This window comes from Botryllus schlosseri, chromosome 7 (assembly GCF_051294905.1).
Source record: "Botryllus schlosseri isolate E-star chromosome 7, Bs_hap1, whole genome shotgun sequence".
Lineage (NCBI taxonomy): Eukaryota > Metazoa > Chordata > Ascidiacea > Stolidobranchia > Styelidae > Botryllus > Botryllus schlosseri.
In genome coordinates, this window is record NC_137242.1 from 19,964,297 (window position 1) to 19,988,127 (window position 23,831).

Below are 23,831 nucleotides of genomic sequence, written 5' to 3' on the forward strand. Positions count from 1 at the left end.
TGTTTTTGCGTCGAGGAACTAGAATAACATGCAACCTGGAACTTGCTGGACGCCGAAAACATAGGGAGTAAACGATCGAGACAGATGAGAGGGCCAGACAGTCAAGGTCTTGGCAAGGATTTGAGCTGCAAAAAAATCCAAGCTGCATATAGAGAGCTTCGGGTTTTCCAAACCGAATGGTAACCGACTTCCGAAGCCCATATATATGCTACGACATTCGATATTTCAAGAAAAATAATATCAAAGTTATGGCCGAACCCCCGATGTCTTTCAAAATATTGAGTTGTTGAGGAAGATATACGAGGAAGACGGCACACATTTCATTAGAGGCTGGCAAGGCTGTCTTTTAAGCGTCGTCACATTCTTCTCGCCCTTTCAATTGGAATTATTCGAAGATTTGTGCCAGAAAGACATTTTGTATTTTGATTCAACTAGGACAAGTTATTCGGTCGGACGGAGGAAAAGCTTTTAAAATATATATTCGAGTCGAGTTTGGCCCAAAGTCCTTACAAAGATCTGCCAGGACTACCCCGGTAGCTAGCTACGTTACAACGTGCCATATACGACTGAGAACATAAAAAATTTCTCGGGTGCAGCGATCCATCGACTTAAAAGAATCATCATTTTCTACTACTTGAATTGGTTTTGACATCTGTTTGCAATTGTAATTGAGTAGGAATTTGCACACTTACTACTTTGACCGCCTCCAATTACAGTTTCCTGCCAATCACTTACTTGTGACAGAACCGGCCGACAAAAAAAATTCAACCCCACCGCCACGTGTGACAAAAGCGTTTCTCTTTTTGGAAAACACTGCCCAAGACGATAAGTGCAAACAGCAATGACCCTCGACGCCCTTATTTGTGAACGTTTCTAATACACTATTTCTTTGTATGTATGGTGTGCTTGTTTCGTGGCCGGCAGTGACATCCCGTCAGGGTAGTGTTCACGACGTCAAAACCAATGTTGGGATAAGTCACTCGATTCTTGAAAGTGACTCGAGTCAAAGTCGCGTGTACTCAGATAGAAACGGATGAAGCGTCGGGTATTGACTTGTGTTTAACCCTCTTTGTTAACTGCCCAATATGCCTGAGCCATGTTAACTGCCCAATATGCCTGAGCCACTGCGTGAAGGCCGGCGTCCACTATGTGCAAAATATATTACATTTAGAAGTATTACCGCCATGCTATCTATGCATTGGATGGCAATGATATTTCTAGCCTCAACATTTATGAAACGGATGTCATTATTAGCCAGTTATTTGTTTGTGCTTTTACTGCGACAAAATTACCCCCAGGTTTGAAAAAGTTTTCAAGAGCTGCAATCTCATATGAATAAAAATGAAAAAGCCTCATAAATTCACCGGATCCGTTTTATGAGTATCAAAAGGACGATGACGTCTATGCGAATTTTATCATACACCACAAGAGTCAAGAATACCAATCCCAGTTTTATCTGAGGCACAAAATCTAGAAAAAATCACATGGTTAAATTTCGTCTCATCTTGAGTGATTCTTGCAGCCTCGAACTGGGCTTCTTCAGTTCTAGCGAACCACAAAGTAGGGTTGTCAGACCAGATTGACGGAAGTTTAACGCTTACCGCATTAGTTGTCGAAGGGATGACGAGATTCTTCAGTGCGTCGGTCAATCCCTGTATAGCGGCGGTAGGGCATCCCTAAAAGACGGAGACAGCGGAGAACGGACCATAAAATGCGGAAACAGCGGAGAGAGCCGAAATGCCGATTCCTAAAAGACGGAGGGAGATAGCGGAACTAGCGGAGAGCGGAGCTTTCGGTCATTGACCTTTATAGACACGCGCGACATAGCGGACGGATACTGAAAGCAGAGTTCGGGGCCCCGCGAAGTAGACATAGCGAACGGTAATATAATATTGCGGAGATCAGGGCGTATCAGCAGATGTTTCGAAGCAGTGGAGAATAACGGATAAGTCATCCATGCGAGTTCCAGGCCAATTTAGCGACTGATTGCCCGTCGATGAGATGACATAGCGGACGGTTATATAATACAAGGAAAGCGGAGATCGGGGCGTATCGGAAGATGTTTCGAAGCAGAGGAGAATAACGGAAAACTCGGAAAATATCTCAGTATAGTGGATCGGTGGGAGGGTGGTCGCATACATTCAACAGTTAGTCGGAGGTGGCTACATACCAAATCACAAGATGCATCGTTGTAGCTAACGAAAAATGACTATGATGACACTACCCATAGGTAGAATCCTTCAAAAATATATTCAGTTACCGTTATTCAGAGGCTATTTCACGCGTTTCTTGTGACAATTTAACTGATGATAGTTGTGGAATATTATACTGAACTACTTTCTACTAAACCTAATTGCAAATGTAAATAGTTCATCCAGATACTGTTCAGGTAGATGTTGAAGTAATTGCGAAACGTTACTACTTCAGTAAGTACCGGAAGTAGCCCAAATCTACTTGATTACCCCGAAAAAGTAGAAATATTCAACATATATAATATCTGAACAACGTGATGGGATAAAGCAAAAATAACGTCATATTCGTATTCATCGCCCCCAAATTAGGTATAATTGACCCGAAGAAGTCTTGGCGCAAAAATCCTGTAGACCAGTCTTATTGGTGCTGCGGCGTGTGACATCATCAAACCAGGAAATTGGCCCGCGAGCACATTCTTGTTTGAGACCACTCCACTAGTGACTATAGTGCGACTGCGAACTCCGTAACTACTTGCTATGAACCCAATATCGGGGCATTTTGCCTGGGCTTAACAATCCACCTTTGCTCGACTCGATCTTCTCCTTATTTGCTAACACATGTCACTTCATTAACGAAATATTTTTTACAAATTATATACAGATGTTACCGAAATGAAACGAAGAAAATATATACAGTCATGATAAAAGGTTATATAAAAGTTCACGGCTGAATTTTAGCAGCTAAACAGTTTTTGCGGTAGCAAATGAAGTATGTCATCTCAGCATTTTCATCGACTAGGCAGGACTTGTGGAACCATCTTGGACATTTCACACACATTATCTGCTGATCTTGGTCTTTACTACCTTTACATGAGCTGCTGTCGCAATTATCCCATTTCGATTTATTCATGACACCAATAGATGAGGATGAGGAATCGGCTAGCTCTGCATATGTAATATCACTTTCTGATATTGCATTCCAATCATCCAAAATACAACCGGATTCTGATTGCGTTTCGTCAGTCGGTTGACGGCCGGTTGGCACACTCTAAATCGAAAGCATCGATTTAGGCACAAAATTGTGCATCCAAAGATGCAATATGGGACAAACACATAAAGTCGACCCAAATCTTTCGCCGAAGTGGTGTCATAATATGTGCAAGTCCACACTTCATCAGATAAAGTTACGAAATATGTGCTTCTGCTCTCATTTTATCATCTGTCGTCGGCTTTGATCACTATGAAAGAGTTTACGTATACATTTTAATAGTCCGGTAAGTCGCCGCACGAGTTGTGAGATCAGTAAGATTGAGAGGGATTGTGAGGTCGACGCTGGAAACGCTGCTGAAATGTAATCGTAATGTCACTGGTAAATGACCAGATCATCCACGGTAAGGTACGGTACACTCGTGTACCGATCATGACGTCATCGGTAAACCCAATGACCCTGGGGTCCGTTTGCTCCCGCTGGGTTATTTGCAGGGGAGGAATTAAGCTGCAAGATATAGATTCTCAAATGATGCAGCATTTCTATAATAGATGTTTAACGGTAATAACGACTCTCGTGTAAGTAATGTGTGCTTTTAGCCCCGTTTACATATAGCTCAGAAGCAATGGTACCTCTAATTTTGACGAGTCTGCAGCAGCGCTCACCTATTCACTGCGCGGTCCCTTGGCCACAGTGCGTATAACCACTAAAAAAAGGTCATCTCGTCGGATTTTTTGTGCGCAACTTATAATTTATGTGAGCAGAGACCGTGTCAGCTCAAATCAATTGCCCACATGCGTACCTAAAAGGGCACATTGCTCAGGAGCCATGAAGTGGACTGCTGTTTCATCAATGTCGCTCCATTATTTTAGTGTGTCGCTTTCTTGCATTTACTAGGTTTTGTGAACGTTTCTCTTCTCATTTTATTTACCTACCAAACTGGCAGAAGAAATTGATCATTTCAACCCAATTATATATATCATTGTTACAACCACATGATTGTCTGACTTGACTATGACTTCCATTATATTGCGTTTCCCCATTATTGATCATTGATATATCAGCAGTATAGCAATGAAGAAATCAATCAATCAATCAATCATTGTCATTACCATGTAATTTTGAAGTACGTTGTTTAGTAATCGTTAGTGTTACCTGGCTATTATCAGTGCATTCTGCTTTTGACTGTTGACTGAATAAACATCTCTATATTTCTCTATTGCTATTCCTCTCTCTTTCTCTCTCCCTCTCTCTTTCACGCTTCACATCTCTCGGTAACGGCGGGAACTCAGTCAGGGTCAAATTTAAATTGAGCGACAGGTCGCAGACTCGCAGTACAGTGACTTTGTGGATGTGGATGAACGTGTCGCTAATCTCATCATAGCGGAAGGAATAAAGAAGATGTTGATTGCGTACGGCATTACGAGAGAACACATTGCTTTAATAATTGAAGGTAATTCGTTCAAGAATATCAACATGCGATATGTTATGATTACCGGTATGTTGTCAAGAGGGTTCTTACAGCAAGCAGCAGTGTGAGAAATATTGGTAGATTGCCCTTTAGATCAACTTGCAGTAGCATCGAAACTGAGTTTCAGAATGTCAGTTAATCCTCTAACTTGATGCAATATGGGTTTACAACTAGAATTCTTGACCAAGTTATATAGATCTTGCTTTGCAGTTGACTCACTAGTTTTTCCAATTACATGACATTTTCATTGGTTGAAAACATGACATTTCATTCATGAACCTATTATAATAATTATTGTTAATATTATACAGTGAAATAAATCTTATTATATTCATATCAAGTTCCCTCTATATAACACATAAAAGTGTGTATGCATTGTGCAATGTGCATGCTTAGCTCACTACATAGCTGCTTTTATAGTAACACTTTGCCTTTGTAATAGATCAGAGCGGGGTTTCAAATGTTCGTTCCGAGGAGTGTCGAAGCGAAATACTTACTACTCATGACGAAATACTTGGAGTAGAGCTAGAGACAGATGAAGAGGTTAGTATTATTTAACTATTCTAGAATGAATTTATTAATTGGGATAATCCTGTTTATATTTGTTGCAATTTTTTATATTAAATATTGTTGTGTCAGAACTCTTGCCTTCATATCAACCGGAATGCAATAAGTGGAATGTCCTTCAAGCAAATCTTCTACATTATTTATATTTATTATTATATTTATTTGTAGGGAAAAGAATCCGCTGCGGTTATACTCCTGATGGAGTTACGAAATGCAGTAACTGAAAAGAGAATCACACCAACCCTCCTCGGATTTGAGGGCGATAACGCTCTATCAGGTGAGGATTTGCTGCTTGCTTAACCTGGAACTGTGTGAACAATGAACATAGAAGTACCATAACGTCCTGATTTGTCAGATTTGTACTGATTTCGACTCTTGTCCTGATTTTTCGGCAAACATTGTTCGGTGTCTTCCATAACACCTTGGACGTTTTGCATGCCACTATCTGGCACAAGTTCGAACTTAACAGACCGTCACAAAAGTATAGCTAGTTTGAAAAGTTTATGGCTTAACATACGCGCATGTTGAGTTGGTTCTAATTCGGGGGTCTGTTAATTTCCAAGATGCGCCACAAACATGTGTTCTAATTCAGGATCTGTTGAGCTCAAATGTGGCACAATTGTTTTTGGGTGCTGAAAATATGGTAGGCCTATGTTTTGATTGACGCTGTTTACGTTATGACGGTGCAATAAACACTCGAACTGAAAATGGCCTCCAAAAATAAATGTTTATTAAATGCTTTTCAATGACATCATTCTTTTTGATTAGGCTAAATCTAAGTTAGAATGAGCTGGTGCAAATTCGTTTTTTTCCAAACCATGGAAAATCATTTCTGCTGCTAATGTAATTTTTGGTTTTCCTGACTTCGAGACCATGAGGATGGCTACCATGGATATAGTGCCTAGAATCAGTGAATGTGAGCATAATGCTTGTGTCGTTCCAAAAGGAACCTGTATGATGGTATACTGATCAAATCTGAATGGATCATTAAAGGTTAGTAAACTTATGATTATGTGGAAAAAACCCATACATGTCAACGACTAGACAGCATATTGTGACGACAGAATTTGCTATCACTTGTGTCCATGAGTTAAGCTTGACCATATTGACAAAAACCTATATTGACCTATTCAGCTCTATTTTTATTCAATATTCATTATGCAGAAGTCCCATAAAGGCATTTCTACATAATCTAAATCTTGTGCTTTCAATTCACACATGGATTATTGGCAATATAATTTTACTTAACATATTTCTTTCAATTCCAGGCCCATTCAGTCCAATTAACGGCCACAAAGCTGAGTCCTCGACATCTCGTACTAGCGCACCATGAAAATGGTGACCTGCAGTCATGGATCGTGGCGAATGGCTTCCGCATAAAGGGATCGTCTCACAATAAAGCGACACCATTTGAGATGGTGCTGGATCTTCTCTATTTTGTTTGTGACCCCACATATCCAAAAGTTTTCCAGATACTCTCAATTTACAGTATGTCCTGATTGAAGACAAAAATTTGGGTTTCAATCAAACAAGCTTCTCTGTTTTATGAGCAGATTTCAGAAATCTCAGTAATGATTTTGATTTCGTTTGCTGACTTGGACAACTATACAATTCTAGTACTAGTCTAGTTGTCTAATTAGAGTGAAAAAAATGTGTACCTAAAATTCTGATGATTCTCTAATTTTGAAAAAAAACTAGCTATAATTATAATTCTACTTTAATTCGTGAAGTGCTTCGTCTCTCTCATTCGAATCTAATTTGTGAAAACAACTGAACCTATAATTCTAATTGTACTCTAATTTGGAAAAAACAGTGTAGCTATAGTTCTGATTCTACTCTATAATTTGAAAAAAACTCCTACTATAATTCTGATCCCACTCTAATTTCGAAAAAAAGCTACAAATCTATTTCTACTCTAATTTGGAAAGAGCTGTGTAGCTATAAATTCTGATGCTACGCTAATTTGTGAAATGTTTCTTTGCTCTCAATCGAATCTAATTTAGAAAACAACTACCGTATAGCTATATTTCTAATTTGAAATAAATACTACCTCTAATTGGATTCTAGTCTAATTCAGAAAAAAAAACTGCAGTAATTATTCTGATTCTACTTCAATTTTTCAAATGTTACTTTGCTCTGATTCGAATCTAATTTGTGATAACAACTGTGTCGCTATACCGTAATTATAATTCTACTCCAATTTAGGAAATGTTTCTTTGATCTAATTAGAATCTAATTTGTGAAAACAACTGTGTTACCATAATTCCAATTCTACTCCAATTTTTGCAATTTTGTTTGCTCTAATTAGAATCTAATTTGTGATAACAACTGTGTCGCTATACCGTAATTATAATTCTACTCCAATTTAGGAAATGTTTCTTTGATCTAATTAGAATCTAATCTGTGAAAACAACTGTGTTACCATAATTCCAATTCTACTCCAATTTTTGAAATGTTTTTTTGCTCTAATTAGAATCTAATTTGTGATAACAACTGTGTCGCTATGATTCTAATTCTACTCCAATTTGGGAAATATTTTTGCGTTAATTAGAGTCTAATTTGTGAAAACAACTGTGTTGCTATGATTGTAATTCTACTCCTATTTTTGAAATGTTTTTTGCTTTAATTAGAATCTAATTTGTGATAACAATTGTGTCGCTATGATTCTAACTCTACTCCAATTTATGAAATGTTTTTTGCTCCAATTAGAATCTAATTTGTGATGAAAACTATGTCGCTATGATTCTAATTCTATCCCAATTTATGAAATGTTTTTTGCACTAATTAGAATCTAATTTGTGATAACAACTGTGTCGCTATGACTTTAATTATGCTCCAATTTGGGAAATGATTTTTGCACTAATTTGAATCTAATTTGTGAAAACAACTGTGTTGCTATGATTGTAATTCTACTCCAATTTTTGAAATGTTTTTTGCTCCAATTAGAATCTAATTTGTGATGAAAACTATGTCGCTATGATTCTAATTCTATCCCAATTTATGAAATGTTTTTTGCACTAATTAGAATCTAATTTGTGATAACAACTGTGTCGCTATGACTTTAATTATGCTCCAATTTGGGAAATGTTTTTTGCACTAATTTGAATCTAATTTGTGAAAACAACTGTGTTGCTATGATTGTAATTCTACTCCAATTTTTGAAATGTTTTTTGCTCCAATTAGAATCTAATTTGTGATGAAAACTATGTCGCTATGATTCTAATTCTATCCCAATTTTTGAAATGTTTCTTTGCTTTGATTCAAATGTAATTTGTGGTTGCAACTGTGTAGCTATAATTCTATTGCTACACCAATTAGTGAAACGTTTCTTTGCTCTAATTAGAATCTAAGTTATGACAACTTTGTAGCTGTAGTTCTTATTTCTATTTGGAAAAGCTTAAATTTTTCAATTGTGCAAGCTAGAAATTCACACATTTTCGTCTGCAAATGAATGTTCTGTATTCATCTTTCGTTGCAATAAAATCGTTTTTCAGCCTAAGCTGAGTAAAAATTCATGGATGGCTGGTATTAATTTCGAGCTCTGCGCAAGTCAGCATGAACACACCACGACTAAACACAGGATAGCCAGGCACAGATCGGCTCCAGCACGTTGTGTGGTAGTTAAAAAAAAAACCGGATTTGGCGTGTAATTTTGCGTTCCTCTGCACGCATTCGAATTTAGAGTGCAGTTGGTTCTCAGTTGACCGTCCTCGAGGCAGCCAAGTAATCTACCTAGACTCGGCATTTTCCGGACTTTTAAATCACGCGCTAAAGGCAAATTATTTGTCACGCAATAAGCATTTGCTATCTCATGTATGCCGCAGTCAAATAAATGTGTTCTCCCGGTGTAACGTCCGCGCCTGCACATATAAAACTGCCAGTCGTCGATTGTGCATCTCTCATTCGCAACCCTGAAGCAAGCACTGACAATTTTAAATGAGTTGCGAAAAATACCCTCATATCTCGTCCGATTAGGAGATATAAAAGAGTCCATCACCAGTTTACTTTTGATACTCGAGTTAACTACTACTGTCTGTATCCAAGAGTCCATCACCAGTTTACTTTTGATACTCGAGTTAACTACTACTGTCTGTATCCAGTGATTTGGAACATGCACTAGAAAAATGAAGAAGTCTTTGTTTATGCTGCTTGGTGCTTATGCGCAAATCGGCATAGCGACGGCACATTGTGATCTTGTTCAGTCCATTGATACCTGTACGAGGTGAAAAACAAAGCCGAAGGTTTTTCTATACAAAATGCTTCTGTCGCTCACTCTATTGTTTCATCATCTAGCCATCGCTCAGGTTTCAAGCATTGGCGTATCACATGCTGCGGATCTTTATCTTCCTTTGACGACGAAAGCCAAGGGTAATCATTGAGGGCGGGCAGCTTCACAGAGTCGGTCGTCAAGTCCAATGGCGCTGTTTCTTCATTGATTTCAGACATCTGCTCGTCGGATATCATTGATAGATCAGAATGCAATAGCGGTTGTTTGGGTTGCTGTTTTCTTGGTGTTGAATGGTGAGCTGGTGTACTATTTACAATGTAGTCAAAATCTACCCGGCGAGGCCTTTTCCGACCAGACTTCCTGGTTCTACCCTTGCGATTTTTCAGGAGCTGACTCAAATTGCAGGGGACCGCTTTCTGTGTGATGTTGTCTCTTAGTGACATCGCTACAGCTAGAATATGATAGCATATTGTTGTGCTTGGGCAAGTACATGGATGAAGGCTTTGGGAAATACCTGACGCAATGAACTTGACGTTGAGTCATTGAAGCAACGGTGAACACACCATTGGTCGACGAGAATCCAACCATATTATTTATCCCGCACCACCTCATCGCCATAGCGCGCTGGGAGAATCTTTGATTCACTTATTGTTTGTCCTGAAGAATTTTGGTCATTGTTTATTTCACTTATGATATCGTCAAGCGTCAACATTTTAGGAAATTTGATATGTTCGAGTTTTTTTCTCATGTAACTAAATTCCGTTTTAAGTTGATATTCCCCATGTCCGCATTCCGCACGGCGAAGTCGTTAGTCGTTCGTGGTTCGTCGTGAGTTCGTCTGCAGATTATGCATCCATAATATGATGGCATCCAACGTCATTTCTTTACGCCCGCTCGCAGCCTTCAAAACGTTGTTCATTCATTCGCTAATATTGTTAGTGGGTGGGCTCTCACTAAAAGCGGAAAAATATTTCGTTCTGAATCTGCAGGTATTTCTGGAAATGTCACCCTTCAAATGTTTGTCAAAATATTCTCTGAATTTGTCTGTCCATCCATTTGCCAGCGTACGATATTTATCGTTGAATTGATCTTCTCCATCCGACAAAACCAACTTGCGTAGCCTATATCACCTAATAGAATGCTCACTTCGTGTGCTTTAAAAGAGTGTTCGCGAAGCCATCTTTTTGCATCATTGAGGATATGTATGGTTCAGACAATAAAACTTTGGCAAGTCTGAAAAGTAATCATGGAGTGGTTTAGTTATGCCTTTTTCCCGGTCAGTCACAAACGGGATGTTTGAGCATTTATCCATACCGAGGCAATGCAATATGTCGCGGAACATCTGTTCACGGTTTGTCATTAACTTTTTCTCATGTACCATAAATGCAACTGGGAATATTGGGTCCTCCTTCATTAACACATTGCGGCACAATAAAATGGAAACGTAAAAGTCTCCCAGAGAAAAAGTTGTATCGTAGGATAGCACTTAGTTCCGTATTCTTCATCGCGATTTTCAATATACTTCTAGTCTCATCAAGCATATCGCTGTGTGCCATACGGATAGTTATGTCGGGAATTATTTCGATCTTTCTGACAAAGTCACCGGTGTGAACTGACATTTGTACAGCATTATAAAGCGTGTCCTTGGAAATTAGAAGCGACTGCCGATTTGCGTATTTCATATTTTCACATTGTTTCACATCCCGCGGTCTGTCTGTGGGCATTCTAGATTGATCCGATTGCCTCATTCCTTTGGCTTGTAAATCGACATACGTTTGTTTGGGTGTATTTTTGTCGTCCTTTTTGATTTCGTCCAGGCACGCCCGCGAGGTGTTTACGAACACCGAATCTTTTTTCTTTATTGGATTGCCGTGTGAACTGTCTCGATGCAGAATACTGTCACCCATATAGTGTACCAGATATATGGTGCCGGACTCCAGTGGCGGCTCGTGACAATATCGGGTGGTGGGGCAAGGGCCGCAAGCGACTTGTTATCAATATGACGTCACAGTAGCGTTTTTCAACGTTCATGATGGTCACATGAATTTCCCGTAAACAATGATTTTGGGATTTTTGGTGCGCTTTCACACGCTCTGACAAATGCTTCAGATCGCGATAACCAATTTTGTTCCAACAAGAGCCACTGCTTCCGGTACCGGCACTGTCGAATAAAAGACAGTAAAAGCGAAACAAGGCGTTTTTATCCTCGCTATAAGTAAGCCATTCATTTTTATCGAAATGCGCTGAAGAAAAGGCACGAGTGCGTTTTCCTCCGGCGTACGATTGGACCAATGGGCAATTTCTAGGCTGATACGGACCTAGTCGCCTTACCTCTAATTTTTGCTCTAAAGGCAGCTGGCTAACGGCGTACGGAGCAAAGATTCAACACGATTCATGTTCGCACTTGACCTGACTACTTATCTGCAGAAATGGAAATGACTATAAATCGAGAGATTGCGTATGCCTTACTGGAAAGGTCAACGAGTTCGGACACATACGCAATTGTTATCTCATAGATTGGACCAGGAAATGTCATATTGAATCCAGAACATCATTCTGAAGAACTACGGATAGCAGCCTCGGAAATTCGGTCCCGGTACAGCTTGGGAGATTTTGACCTTGAGGCTGGAGATTGTCACACGACACATACGGCTTACGGTCTATAGTGTCTACTGTCTATATGTCTGCTGCAAAATCGCCTTCGGAAAATATATTACCGAATAAATACGTGGATGAAAGCCGAAAACTTGGTACACTGTTACATGAAATCATCGAGAAGTAGCCTCATGACCGTTTTCGGTATGGTACACTGTCAAAATTAATACGAATTGATCAACGCCGAATTTTGCGTAAAATTTACTGAGGAATAGGCTGATCAAGCGATAAGCTGTTAGCCGCCATCGAAAACGAAACAGCTATCGCGCTTGACAGGGGTTGTAATTGTGAGCAAATGGCCCGAAGGCCACCATTCCACGGTGAAATTGACATTGGAGAATATAAAATAAAACTAAATATTTGAATGCAAACCGAGGATGTTAGTAAACTGTTTCATGATATCATCATCTCATCACCTATCTCACTATGGAACACAGATACACCGGCTTTTGCGTGAAATCCGCAATGCGTTAGGTAGGCTAAGTGTCAGATCAGCGCACATCTCTACCATACTCGAACTTGATAACGAAATTGCTGCCCTAATCATTGAGTGCCAACCTTGAGACTTGGCACAGCGTTCGATACTAAAATCAAGACATACCATGTAAAAGCTCATGACGGATCTAGCTAAGGAGCATCGTTAAAATTAATGGAGACCAATACCGGCTTTGCGTGAAATATGTTTGCGATACATGACGGATCAGCACACACTCGACTTTGGAAACGGAATTACTACCCTAAACTTTGAGTAGAAACCCTGAAACTTAGGACAGTGTTAAATACCACCATCACGACATGACATACCAAGTTTCAAGAATTATCATGGTGTGAAACACCATCAAAATCGACCTATACCAGCAAAGGTCGACTCAACGCATATCACGGTATCCGAGTTCAGATATAGATACGATTGTTACATCACACTTTAATGGCGACAGGAATATATGCCCCGGTTGCTCGGCCATTTTACGAATAGGAGAGAGTATATCACCGTTTCTTAATTGTGCGCGGCTTTGAGAGAATAGATAGTGAAAGCTTGTTCATCACATCGTTTGAAAATACTCAGTGTTTCTTGCTGTAGTCAAGTCGGGGTCAATGTTCCAATAGGTTATGAAATTTATTCGTGACGGTGCGTCGTTTCAACAGGCTTGCAAATTCGTTGCTTCAGTCAAGGAAGAGACGGGTCTGGCATTCTATACGGGCTGCAGGGTATTGTGCAAAAGTCGTTCGAATTATCGCGGCTGTGAACTTGCAGAGTGTCAAAGATTTGTTGGAACCGTCCTAGGCATTTTCTGTTGCCGTCGATTGTGGTAACAAGCAGAGTACAAATTACTTGGATATTCGCATTCGATTGTATTCAACCAAGGATGGTGATATTCACAACTTTCACGTGATTGCTGTTCCTGTGTTTGGAGCGAAAACTGCCAAACAAATTGGTCAACTGTTGACCTCTGTTCTTGAGATTTTGTGTCGGATTGCAGGACCAAGTTGTTAGGGTTTGCTAGTGACGGTGAACCGACAATGACAGGCCACGTCGGTGGTGTTGGAACCCTGCTTCCAAAGGAAGCTTCACAAGAGATTTTCCACTTCTGGTGCGGACTACACCAACTCGACTTGGTTTTGCAAAAGGCCTACTCGAAGCTTGCCAATGAAACTTTCATTACTCAAATGAACAGGTTATCGGATTTCTGCGCCGACAGCAGAAGCTCCAGACTGTGTGCAAAGAACATGCCCACGCTTTATCGACTCTAGGTGGGCTTCAGTGAAGAGAGTGACTGGATGGTTTGTTGCGAACAAGATACGCGTGCTTCAGTATATCTCGATGAAAAAATCCTCCTGCACGCCCATCGCCAGAGTGGTGGATTTACGTTGTCGCTCTTGACGTTGTCGCCGGAGAGGTCCTGAAAGTGGTCAAGTCCCTGCAAGGCAAGAAAACTCTGGTCACCGAGCAGCACGCCAAGCTGATGAAGTTGCGTGACAACCTGAAGGACTTGTGTTCAGCAACTACGGAGCTTCGTGAGGAGGATGGCTTCCGGGGTGAATTAGAATACGTCAGAGTGGAATCAGTTTCTGTTTCCATGACAAATGTGTGTTCAGCAACTACGGAGCTTCGTGAGGAGGATGGCTTCCAGGGTGAATTAGAATACGTCAGAGTGGAATCAGTTTCTGTTTCCATGACAAATGTTCAGGAGTTCATCCCCGACTTAGGACTTTTTGTGCAGGCCAAACTTGATGAAATCTCGGAGGCTACAAGGAAGACAGTTCAAAGGGGAGTCGGCCTTCTGGTTTGCACCCTACTTCATGGCGTCTGTGAGCTCCTGCCAAACAACGCGGACATCAAAAATAACGAGACACCACCGACGCTCCCGAAGGAACTGGTTGAGTTGCGTCGTTCAGCTGTCTCTGACTTGGTTCGCGAACAGTCAGGACGACGGCTTCGAGCAGCTGGTTGGGCCGAAGAAAAACTCGATGATGTCGAGACGGAGCACGCTCAACTGCGGAACTTTTACAGGTACCATGACAATTTCCGCACTACGTTGGAGGAGGAGGGCCCTGGCAGCAGCTTCAGGGACGCTTGGGGTGTCCTCGAGGGTATGAACATCCACCTGCCCACCCTAAAGGACTTCTGCGGAACGCTCTCGACCGTGTTTCCAGTGGAGGCGGATTTTTCCGCCATCGGAATTGAAAAGGATGACTACTGGGAGAGCCTGACCGATTTCTCGCTCGAAGGCTGCCTTCATGCAGAACAGTTTCAAGAGCTGCAGAAACTTGTGTGATTTTTGGTTAGATCATCATTAGACTTGAAACACCGGCAGGTGGAGTAACGCAAAACGCGAGCTTGTTTTCACATAAAAGTCTCAGTATGGTACCCTCCTACGCCAGGAAAGCCATTTTTCATAAAAGTATAATTTGGTATAATTTAAAATTCTGGTTGAGTATAAAATAAACTATTTTTGCTAAATTGTACTTAAGTACAATTTAAAACCCCTGCAAATAACCCTCGCCACATTTGGGTAGTACTGCCGGTTTATCCCAAACATTTCCAAAATTTCTCTTGCTCTTGCGTAACTCAGAGATCTATTTCCAAGCTGAAGCATACTTTGAACTTTACATCAAAACTGCATATCTATAGTACTAGAAAAACGGCTATCATTGCATTTATTTTTCATGAAATATATTGCAAGTAGTCTATAGATTCAATACACTGGCTATGTGATAATGTTTGAAATACATGGCACTAAAGTCGCGCCGCACCTTCTACGCAATTCCGTGAAATCGAGGAACGAAGATGAGTTTAATATAGGCTTACCATATTTTGGAAATCTAAAAAGAGGACACTTTTCCAGAAATTTGAGACTTGCAAAACCGGAGAAAAATTCTCAAAAACCGGGTAATTTTTCCTACTCTGTGAGCGGTTGACTAAAAAAAAGGTCATCTTTCCGCTCAGATCTCAAAATACCGTTTTTCTCTCCACATTGCTAGGTGGATGACTAAAAAAAAAACCTGAACACCTGAAGAAGGAGCGGAGCTCCGAAAGCTCGTGTAATAAATAAAATTATTACGTTGCAAGTGGACGCTAAATAGGGTGTGAAAACAACCAAGATCCTAATATTATCTATATCGTCTGCTATCGGCCCAAAGAATTAAAAAAAAAAAGTCAATCAACTTTTCGCTCAGAGCTAAAATCACCGTTTTTCACTCCGAAATACCCACCGGAGCGTCACTTCTGTGCTAATTTACGGCATATCACTCGCAATTTGCTCTAAATCTGACCTAAATTTTCAAACAAGAGTACAAAATCTCAAAAAAGAAGACAAAAGGGCGTCCTCCGAGGACACTTTCAAAAAAGTCAAAAAAGAGGACAAATCCTGTTAAAAGAGGACGTATGATAACCCCAGTTTAATATGAATGCAAAAAAGCGTTGTTTAGCCGACGCTCGCGTAGAAATGCGAAACGTCGTAAGTAACTGCTCTAGTGATGGTGTGTACTGTGTACCCCGGAACGGTTCAGGTTCTGTGTGAACGCGAACGTGAACCCGAACCTATGACGCCATGTGGCGTCATATGGTTATTCCAACCTAACATCTCAGTTACGTGATATATTAATTTTTGAGTTTCGTCCACACTTTTTGCAAAAGAAATTTCATTCGCACAAACTAACCGAAAGTTGTCATACAAAAAAGAAGATACTGAACAACATTTTGTTCAGATGTGCAACAAATTGGCTATGTAGCAGAGCTATAAAGTGCCTCACCCCCCCCCCCCCCCCGACGCAGAAGGGGTTGGCCTCGAAATGAATGAGTCGAATATAGGCATTATGAACTCGCTCGTTGCATGTACATGCACACTAGGGTTGTTCAGAATTGACCGGCTTTCAAAAAGCTATGGTTTTCAGTCCGTCTCCCATGCCTTATAAACGTTTTCTAGCAACTTTTTTCTGTAATTCATTCCTTGCATCTGTGTACATGTGCATGTTGAGCTGGAACAATATCGGCTGAAAATGGGCAATTCTCCCTGGAACAATATCGGCTGAAAATGGACGATTCCCCCTAACATTTGAGTGGTGCGACTTTACTTATCCTACTAAAATGCCATCCTTGAAAACGTTTTCTAGCAACTTTTTTCTGTAATTCATTCCTTGCATCTGTGTACATGTGCATGTTGAGCTGGAACAATATCGGCTGATTGGCGCGATTTTACTTATCCTGCTAAATACCATATATGTCAGGTTTTAAGCAGCTGTTGTGGTTTGGGGTCATGCAAAACTTCTCTGTAGATATTTAGCCTAGTTCAGGACACCAATTTCATATTGTACAATGCCTCATCCGAATTTTCATTCGCACCACCTTCGCCATTAGCACAGCAATTTTTTTATTCGCACAAGTGCGAACCGTCACACAGGTTGAAAAGCGCTGATGTACACAATGGTATAATAATCCCTTGAAATCAATATCATCCGTCGTTTTGTCACCAATTTCGACGAGGACTTGCACGGGAATATAAGCTTACGCCTCAACGGTCTATGCTCGACTGTAAAACGTATTCGGCCTCTGACTATCAATACAGTGATATTGAGCAAATTGTAATATATACGAAAAAGATTCACTTCACAGTGCAGAACCTACCAAGGTTCGTTTGTGAACGCGAACCTCTAAATTCCCGAGTATCACACACAGAACGCGAACGTGAACCTCACGTCCGCACCATCCCTACGGCCTCCGCGCCTATAGGCTAATTATCAGCAAAAATAGAGAACGAAACCGCAGATAATTGAACCGTCCAGACAACCATCTTGGATCGCCACTGCCCGTGTAAATTTGTAATTTTTGCTTGTATTCACATCAATAACACATTGTCCAATTTTGAACTCGATTAAAAAACATCGTAATACGGGTCGCGGCACATCCAAATTATTTTTCCATTTTTGCTACCTAATATTTATGAAATTTTCATTTTACTCTGTGGAGGCTAGCCTACTCTCAAGACGACACTGTCCCATTTACAACTCATATCTTGAATATACTAATTCCCCAATAAATTGTATCAATGCAAGGAAACGTTGAAGTGATCAGAGTCGGTCTACATGGAAATAACTCAATATTAAATTTAGAGATACTGTACTGCTACGACCCTCATATCTCGCATCTGCCTGGAGTTGTGCTTGTGCTTCGATCACGTGACTAGATACGCATAGCAACCACAAATTGGTTAGCAAGCTACTTTCTCGAGCACCTGCTTCAGTGCTAAATATCGCATAGTGTACTGTTGATTTCTGGTTGTAAACGTTTCGGAAATTTGTTGTAGAAGTCATCAGAGATTCACCTATGCTAGATGTCAATCCTGTACAAAGCATTTAGAATGATATCGTCAAAATTACGCAGAAATCCATCGGTAACGTAGTCGTATTACGGTACTCAACTCCGATCATATGTACTTGAATTTATGCATTTGAAGTAAAGCGATTGGTTCATATCAGTGGTTCCCAACCTTTTTGTCTTCATTCCCCACTTCGGATATATCCCGAGCCTTCATTCCCCACCAGGACCGTAACAGCTCTTTGTCAGCCCCGCCAACAAAACGTTGGTCTTGGGCCCCAATGACCCCCTCAGCCCCCTGAGCCAGTACGCTTTTTCCCTGCAACTTATCAGCTACATTGGGTCTCCTGTTTAGTGCGTCACCTGACTTCGACTAAACGCGCGAAGCGACCAATACGAAAGGCTGTCTGTTACCTTCACGTAACCACGGCAAGACGCAGTCAATATTTCTTTGCATTTCGACAGTGTGAATGACCGGTAATTCGTCAAAAAATTTATATAACTCATGTTTGAATCGGTCAATATGATCGGGAATTGCATATATTTTGCTATCAATTTTTTATCCCCTCTCTGCTCACGTAATCAGATTTAGCGGTAGAGCTGAGTGAGGTGTGTTGGAAAAGGTAGGACCCCTAAATAAAAACTAAACATCTTCGGGCGGACCCGTTGGTATATTGACTTCGTTACATTATGCTATTTCGTGACCTCCTATATCGACAATATGTCAAAAGATATGGAAATTGCCGAAACTAAAAGGCACACACGATTTCAAATTGGTATTGCTTTAATGGCAACTAATTTTTCCCTGCGGGATGGCATTTATCTTGTGGGTTCAGATCACTAGGACAGGAATATTCTTTGCCAGCCACTTAGCGAATTAAACATACATGTATATTGTATATATACCGTAGTTTTGGGTCACCACAAGGGCATTCCTTCTCGGCCAAGGTCCTGTCGCTGCTGATCGTTCTGGCACACTTCTCGGAGTTGCATGTTACATGGACTATAACTTCATATGCATTGGTGCGTCGTGGCGCAGTAATGGCCGACGCCAAAGTCTTCATTTCTATAAATTATACGTATTTTCGTGGGGGAAGAATAATCGGATATACGGCAATATTAAATCGCACACCCAGCGCGAATTTTTTTTGAAAAAGTGGCATAAATTTCAAAGAAATTCTTTAATTTTTATGTTAATTCACAAAATAATTTTGGGTCCCTTCGAGCTCAACCCCTACACCATTGGGGCTTTGGGGTGCGGCAGTTACGATCCTGTTCCCCATTACCCAGCACTTTTGTCAACACAGAGCAGCTATTTGCTGGTTAGACTACACAAGACCCACAACCACACCAGTAGGCGCAAGACAATCGCCCATAACTGCAACATAAAACGTATTGTGAACCGATACCAGTAACGCTCAAAATTTCGCGAAAGCGTTATTTCACGTCAACTAGTCGTGCTGGATGCATTTGTGACGCCATCATTGGCGATTCAGAGTTAAAAATGAGTTTTTTTTAACAACAGGCAATATAATTTCGATACCAACATTCCAGAGCAGTTAACCGGTAACGGTAATTGTGCATGTGTCTTCGTGAATATGTAGACTGCCCTGTATGTAATTTTGAGCAAATGCGTCTATTCCCCACCAGAAACCATTGAATTCCCCACACCAGTGGGAAATTCCCCATCATTTGGGAACCACTGGTTTATATTCTGGTAAGAGTATTTGTTAGTTCAAGCAGTACTATTTGTCTGTTGTGGAGCCTGATTTTGGATGGAAGATATGACTGAAGCATCCGGGACCCGCAAGGATCAGGATATACTGTCTGCTGGTTTGGGTGCTGGCGTGCTGCTATAAAACAAATGTCGCTGAACACATCGGAAGTATCGTTTGGGAGAACCTGCCATCACGACTAAGCAAAGCAGTGTACTTTATTGTTGCCTTATACAATGCCGATTTTATTTGCACTACTTCGCAACTGCGATTGAAGTGGATTTGCCAAATCACACGCGATTTTGATAAATAGTTGATGTCACATATGTGCGCTATTAAGCGAACTAAGGGAAGTAACTATCAAATAAATCTTAGAGCAGCTCAAACGCAGTGATATGATCGGTCATCCTATACCCAGAGGTGGTCAACGTGGTCATTGTTGGGAACCTAGTAGAAGTAATGCCTTAATTTATACTCCAGTACAAGTAGCACTAATTACTTCCAGGACATGTCCAAAGTACTTCAAGTGGAAGTAGAAATGAATTTCTGAAAAGTAGTCAAGAAATTCGTTACATGAAGTAGATTTGGTTGAGGGTCACTTAGTTTTAGAAATTGATTCCATGTGACAACTGTAAACATTGCATGTTGCATCTTCTTGATCAACGCAAAAGGGTGATGACACCACAAATAAGTGCAATTTTCAAAAATTAATTTAGTTACCGTGGTACTGGGGCTATTTTGCCCAGTTGTTATGACAACCTCACGCTTGAAGGGGATGCAATCATGCGCCAAAGCTACTTTCTAGTTGACAAAATCCCAAACCTGACAAAAAAGTACTACCTAAAAAGTGTCAAGTAGAAGTGGAAGTAGCCTAAACTCATAATGACGCTAGTACTCAGGTAAAATAGTACTTCGTTGCTGACCCCCTCTGTGTATTGGTTCAACCAACTCAGAAACATCCTCTAAAGACGACGAACATTGTTTCTTTTGCATTGACTCCGTAATATTCTGAACTTTGTAAATTCAATGAATCAAAGAATATCATAGCCACTTGTCTAGACAGATTCATAGCATCCACGGAAGAGCGCTTGACTTGCTGTACACAAATGAAACATCATTTTCAAAGCAGACATCAACATCGCGAAAGAAGTTCAGGACAGTTAGTCAGTGGTCAAATCATCTGCTGACATTTTCTGTTGGCATGAAACCACGCTGCCTTTTACCGCATGACCGAATTTTATGTGGTGATAATAATTGGCTCCAGGCTGAATTCTTGACGAGGGCATCATCAATTTCTTAGTTGTCTATGTTCGGCTCTCTTGGGATAATCCATCAGATCATTAATTTGTATACATGTGGTATAGCCATGTCTTGAAACTCAAGATATTTGCACTGTGCCATAGAGTGAAGTAATCCAATCCAGGCAATCAATCAAGTAGTCCAGGCCTCGGGACAGTTTGTTGCACCCTCAATTGGAGCTGATGATCATTTTTCTTCGGGTAGTGGCACTTGGCAGCATGACAGAATGATCAATAACTTGTAATATAGGTGTAGAGGTCTAAATATTTTGAATTGTTCAACTGAGAAGCCATACAATAGCATAGGATGTTTAATATATATATGGTATGTAGCACATTGCATGAATTCATAACACATCAACGTACTGGCACTGGCAGTCATTGTCTCTAAGCTTAAAAATAGCAGTATCATATATATATTGCAATCGATATCAATCATCAAAATGCTGCAATGATTACCAACTACCACTACAATACAACTATAGTATAGTATACTATCCGCACCTAACTTAATGCTGCAATAAATATCACGCAGTCAATGTCCTGCAATGTCGAATTTTGTGTCATAAAATCATAGTTGACTACCAAATAACGGCTACAATGTCGATCATTTTGACGCAAGGAGTTTACATAGTTCATGAATCAAAGACATCCAACATATTTGAATCCTTGCGCATTTCCATGACACTTGCGTTTTATATAAAACGTTTACAGCCCGAAAACGATAATATACTGTATCCGAAATACGGCTACGTCAACGACGGATTTCTGCGTAATTCTGACGATATCATTCTATGTGCTTTGTACAGGATTGACATCTAGCATAGGTAAATCGCTGATTACTTCTACAACAAATTTCCGAAACGTTTACAACCAGAAATCAACAGTACACTATGCGATATTTAGCACTGAAGCAGGTGCTCGAGAAAGTAGCTTGCTAACCAATTTGTGGTTGCTATGCGTATCTAGTCACGTGATCGAAGTCCTGCAAAAGGCCTATTGCAGACTATAGCTCAACTCGTGGCCTGTTAAGTTTTACCGCTGCCTAATTTCGCGAGCTTGGGACCGGCACTGGCTAGAAGATCATTCTGCAGTTTCGAGTCTTTACTCAATAGATTTGACAGGTGATGACTGCTCGCAGACCTCTGCAGTTTTATGAATTGCTCGTGATCTGGCGATACGCGGGTTTAGATGTGATGTTTGTTGCCCAGTATTTCCTTCAATTACTGCTATCTGTTATCGCTACACACACGAACTATCAACCTACTAGCCTAAACTATTCAAGTATAGCTTGCCGCATATACAATTCCTGGAACTACTGAACTATACACCAACATTACCCGTTCATGGTGATCACTTTATTGACTAAGGCCCGTATTCAAGAACGGTACTTCATGACATGCTCAAGATCGCACAATCTGAGATCAGCTTGAGATCACCTCATATTTGAAGTGGCTGCGGTATTCAAGGTCCATTTTAGACCGATCTCAAGATTGAGTTGAGACTTTGAGACTTGAGTGTTCATTCATCGGTGACCGTCTTTTCGAACTATGATTGGTGTAAAAGTGTTTTATCGGATAGAATATAATGTTGTGGAATACTGGCAGAATGCTTGAAGTTTTGCTGCAAAATGCGAACTGGGGTTGAAATGCTATAGTGATACACTGTTCGTTCGTAGTTAGTAGGGATTTGTCGTAAGCTCAGGTGTATGTGCTGTGCATGGTAGCGGTTGTAAAATCGGAGCATCGTTAGCAAAAGGTCTGCATCAGCGCTTTTTGGAGAGCATATGGCATTATAATATCTGTAAATTCTACAAACAATTATAGCTGTCAAAATATACGGTACTCTATTGATTATTGTAGACCAAGAGACCAGGTAATAAAGTTTTCTTGACATCTATCCGAATGCTTTTCATTCTTACAGATGGATTTCCTTGATACACCACATTTGCAAGAAATTGTTAACCTATATCTTATCACCAGCCGCGCACCTGCCATAAGAAAATATTTGCAAGATTATACCAACCCGATGGAGACGTTTTCTGATGAGAAATTTACTGAAAGATATCGCTCTCAACAGAGATGGCAGTTGTTGGATTCATGGAATATTTGATGGCAGACCTTATCTCGGTTACTGATCGAGGTCAATCACTGCCACCTATCTTGAAATTCCTAGCCGTGCTGAGGTTTTATGCAACTGGAAGCTTCCAAATCGTCACTGGAGACCTTGAAGGAGTCCCGCAGGCCGCAGCCAACAGTTAGCAGGATCGTCAAAACAATCAGTATTCTCATTGCCAAAAAATATGATACCTTCATCAAATTTCCCGAAGGAGAGCTTGTCCGAATAGAAAAGGTGCAGTTTCATGAAATGTCCCAATTCCCTGGTATCATTGGTGCAATTGATTGGTGAAGATCCCGAACTCTTCAGAAATAGGAAGAGATTTTTCTCCCTAAATGTTCAAGCCGTCTGCAACTCCGATATGTTGTTCACCAATGTAGTGGCACGTTGGAGGGGTTCTGTCCATGACTCGCGCATCTTTTTGAATTCAAACTTGAGGCAGTGATTTAAAAATGGACAATATGCTGATGGTATCCTGGTGGGTGACAATGGGTATGGTTGCAAACCATATCTTATGATCCCATTTTTAGCTCCACAAAATGTTAGCAAGAGAAAATTCAATAATGCGCTCATCAAGGCCAGGATCACAATTGAGAGGACCTTTGGAGTCTGGAAGAGAGTTTTTCCTTGCCTATCACTGGATATACGAACAAATGTTTGCACCACGATGGGGATCGTTGTGGCTACAGCCATACTGTATAACCATGCTAGACGTACCAGGTAAAAACAACTATGTTTCCATCGTTTCAATCCAGGTCAATGTTCAAAATATGCTAGATGGCTA

At 40.6% G+C, this 23,831-nt stretch overlaps 2 protein-coding genes and 1 long non-coding RNA gene across 4 annotated transcripts in view; 2 read left to right on the plus strand and 1 right to left on the minus strand.

The window, feature by feature from the left end:
- Positions 1 to 23,831, plus strand: part of LOC145442840 (glutathione synthetase-like) — a 350,056-nt gene that overhangs the window by 266,387 nt on the left and 59,838 nt on the right. The window lies entirely within an intron of this gene.
- The window catches only part of LOC145442999 (uncharacterized), a 445,110-nt gene that overhangs the window by 61,815 nt on the left and 359,464 nt on the right, over positions 1 to 23,831 (minus strand). The window lies entirely within an intron of this gene.
- LOC145442935 (uncharacterized) lies at positions 3,902 to 8,732 on the plus strand. Its single transcript, XM_080320987.1, has 4 exons — positions 3,902 to 4,633; positions 5,094 to 5,194; positions 5,387 to 5,495; positions 6,487 to 8,732. Exons 1-4 carry the CDS (start codon positions 4,582 to 4,584, stop codon positions 6,549 to 6,551), a joined length of 327 nt encoding a protein of 108 aa, XP_080177113.1. The 5' UTR covers positions 3,902 to 4,581; the 3' UTR covers positions 6,552 to 8,732.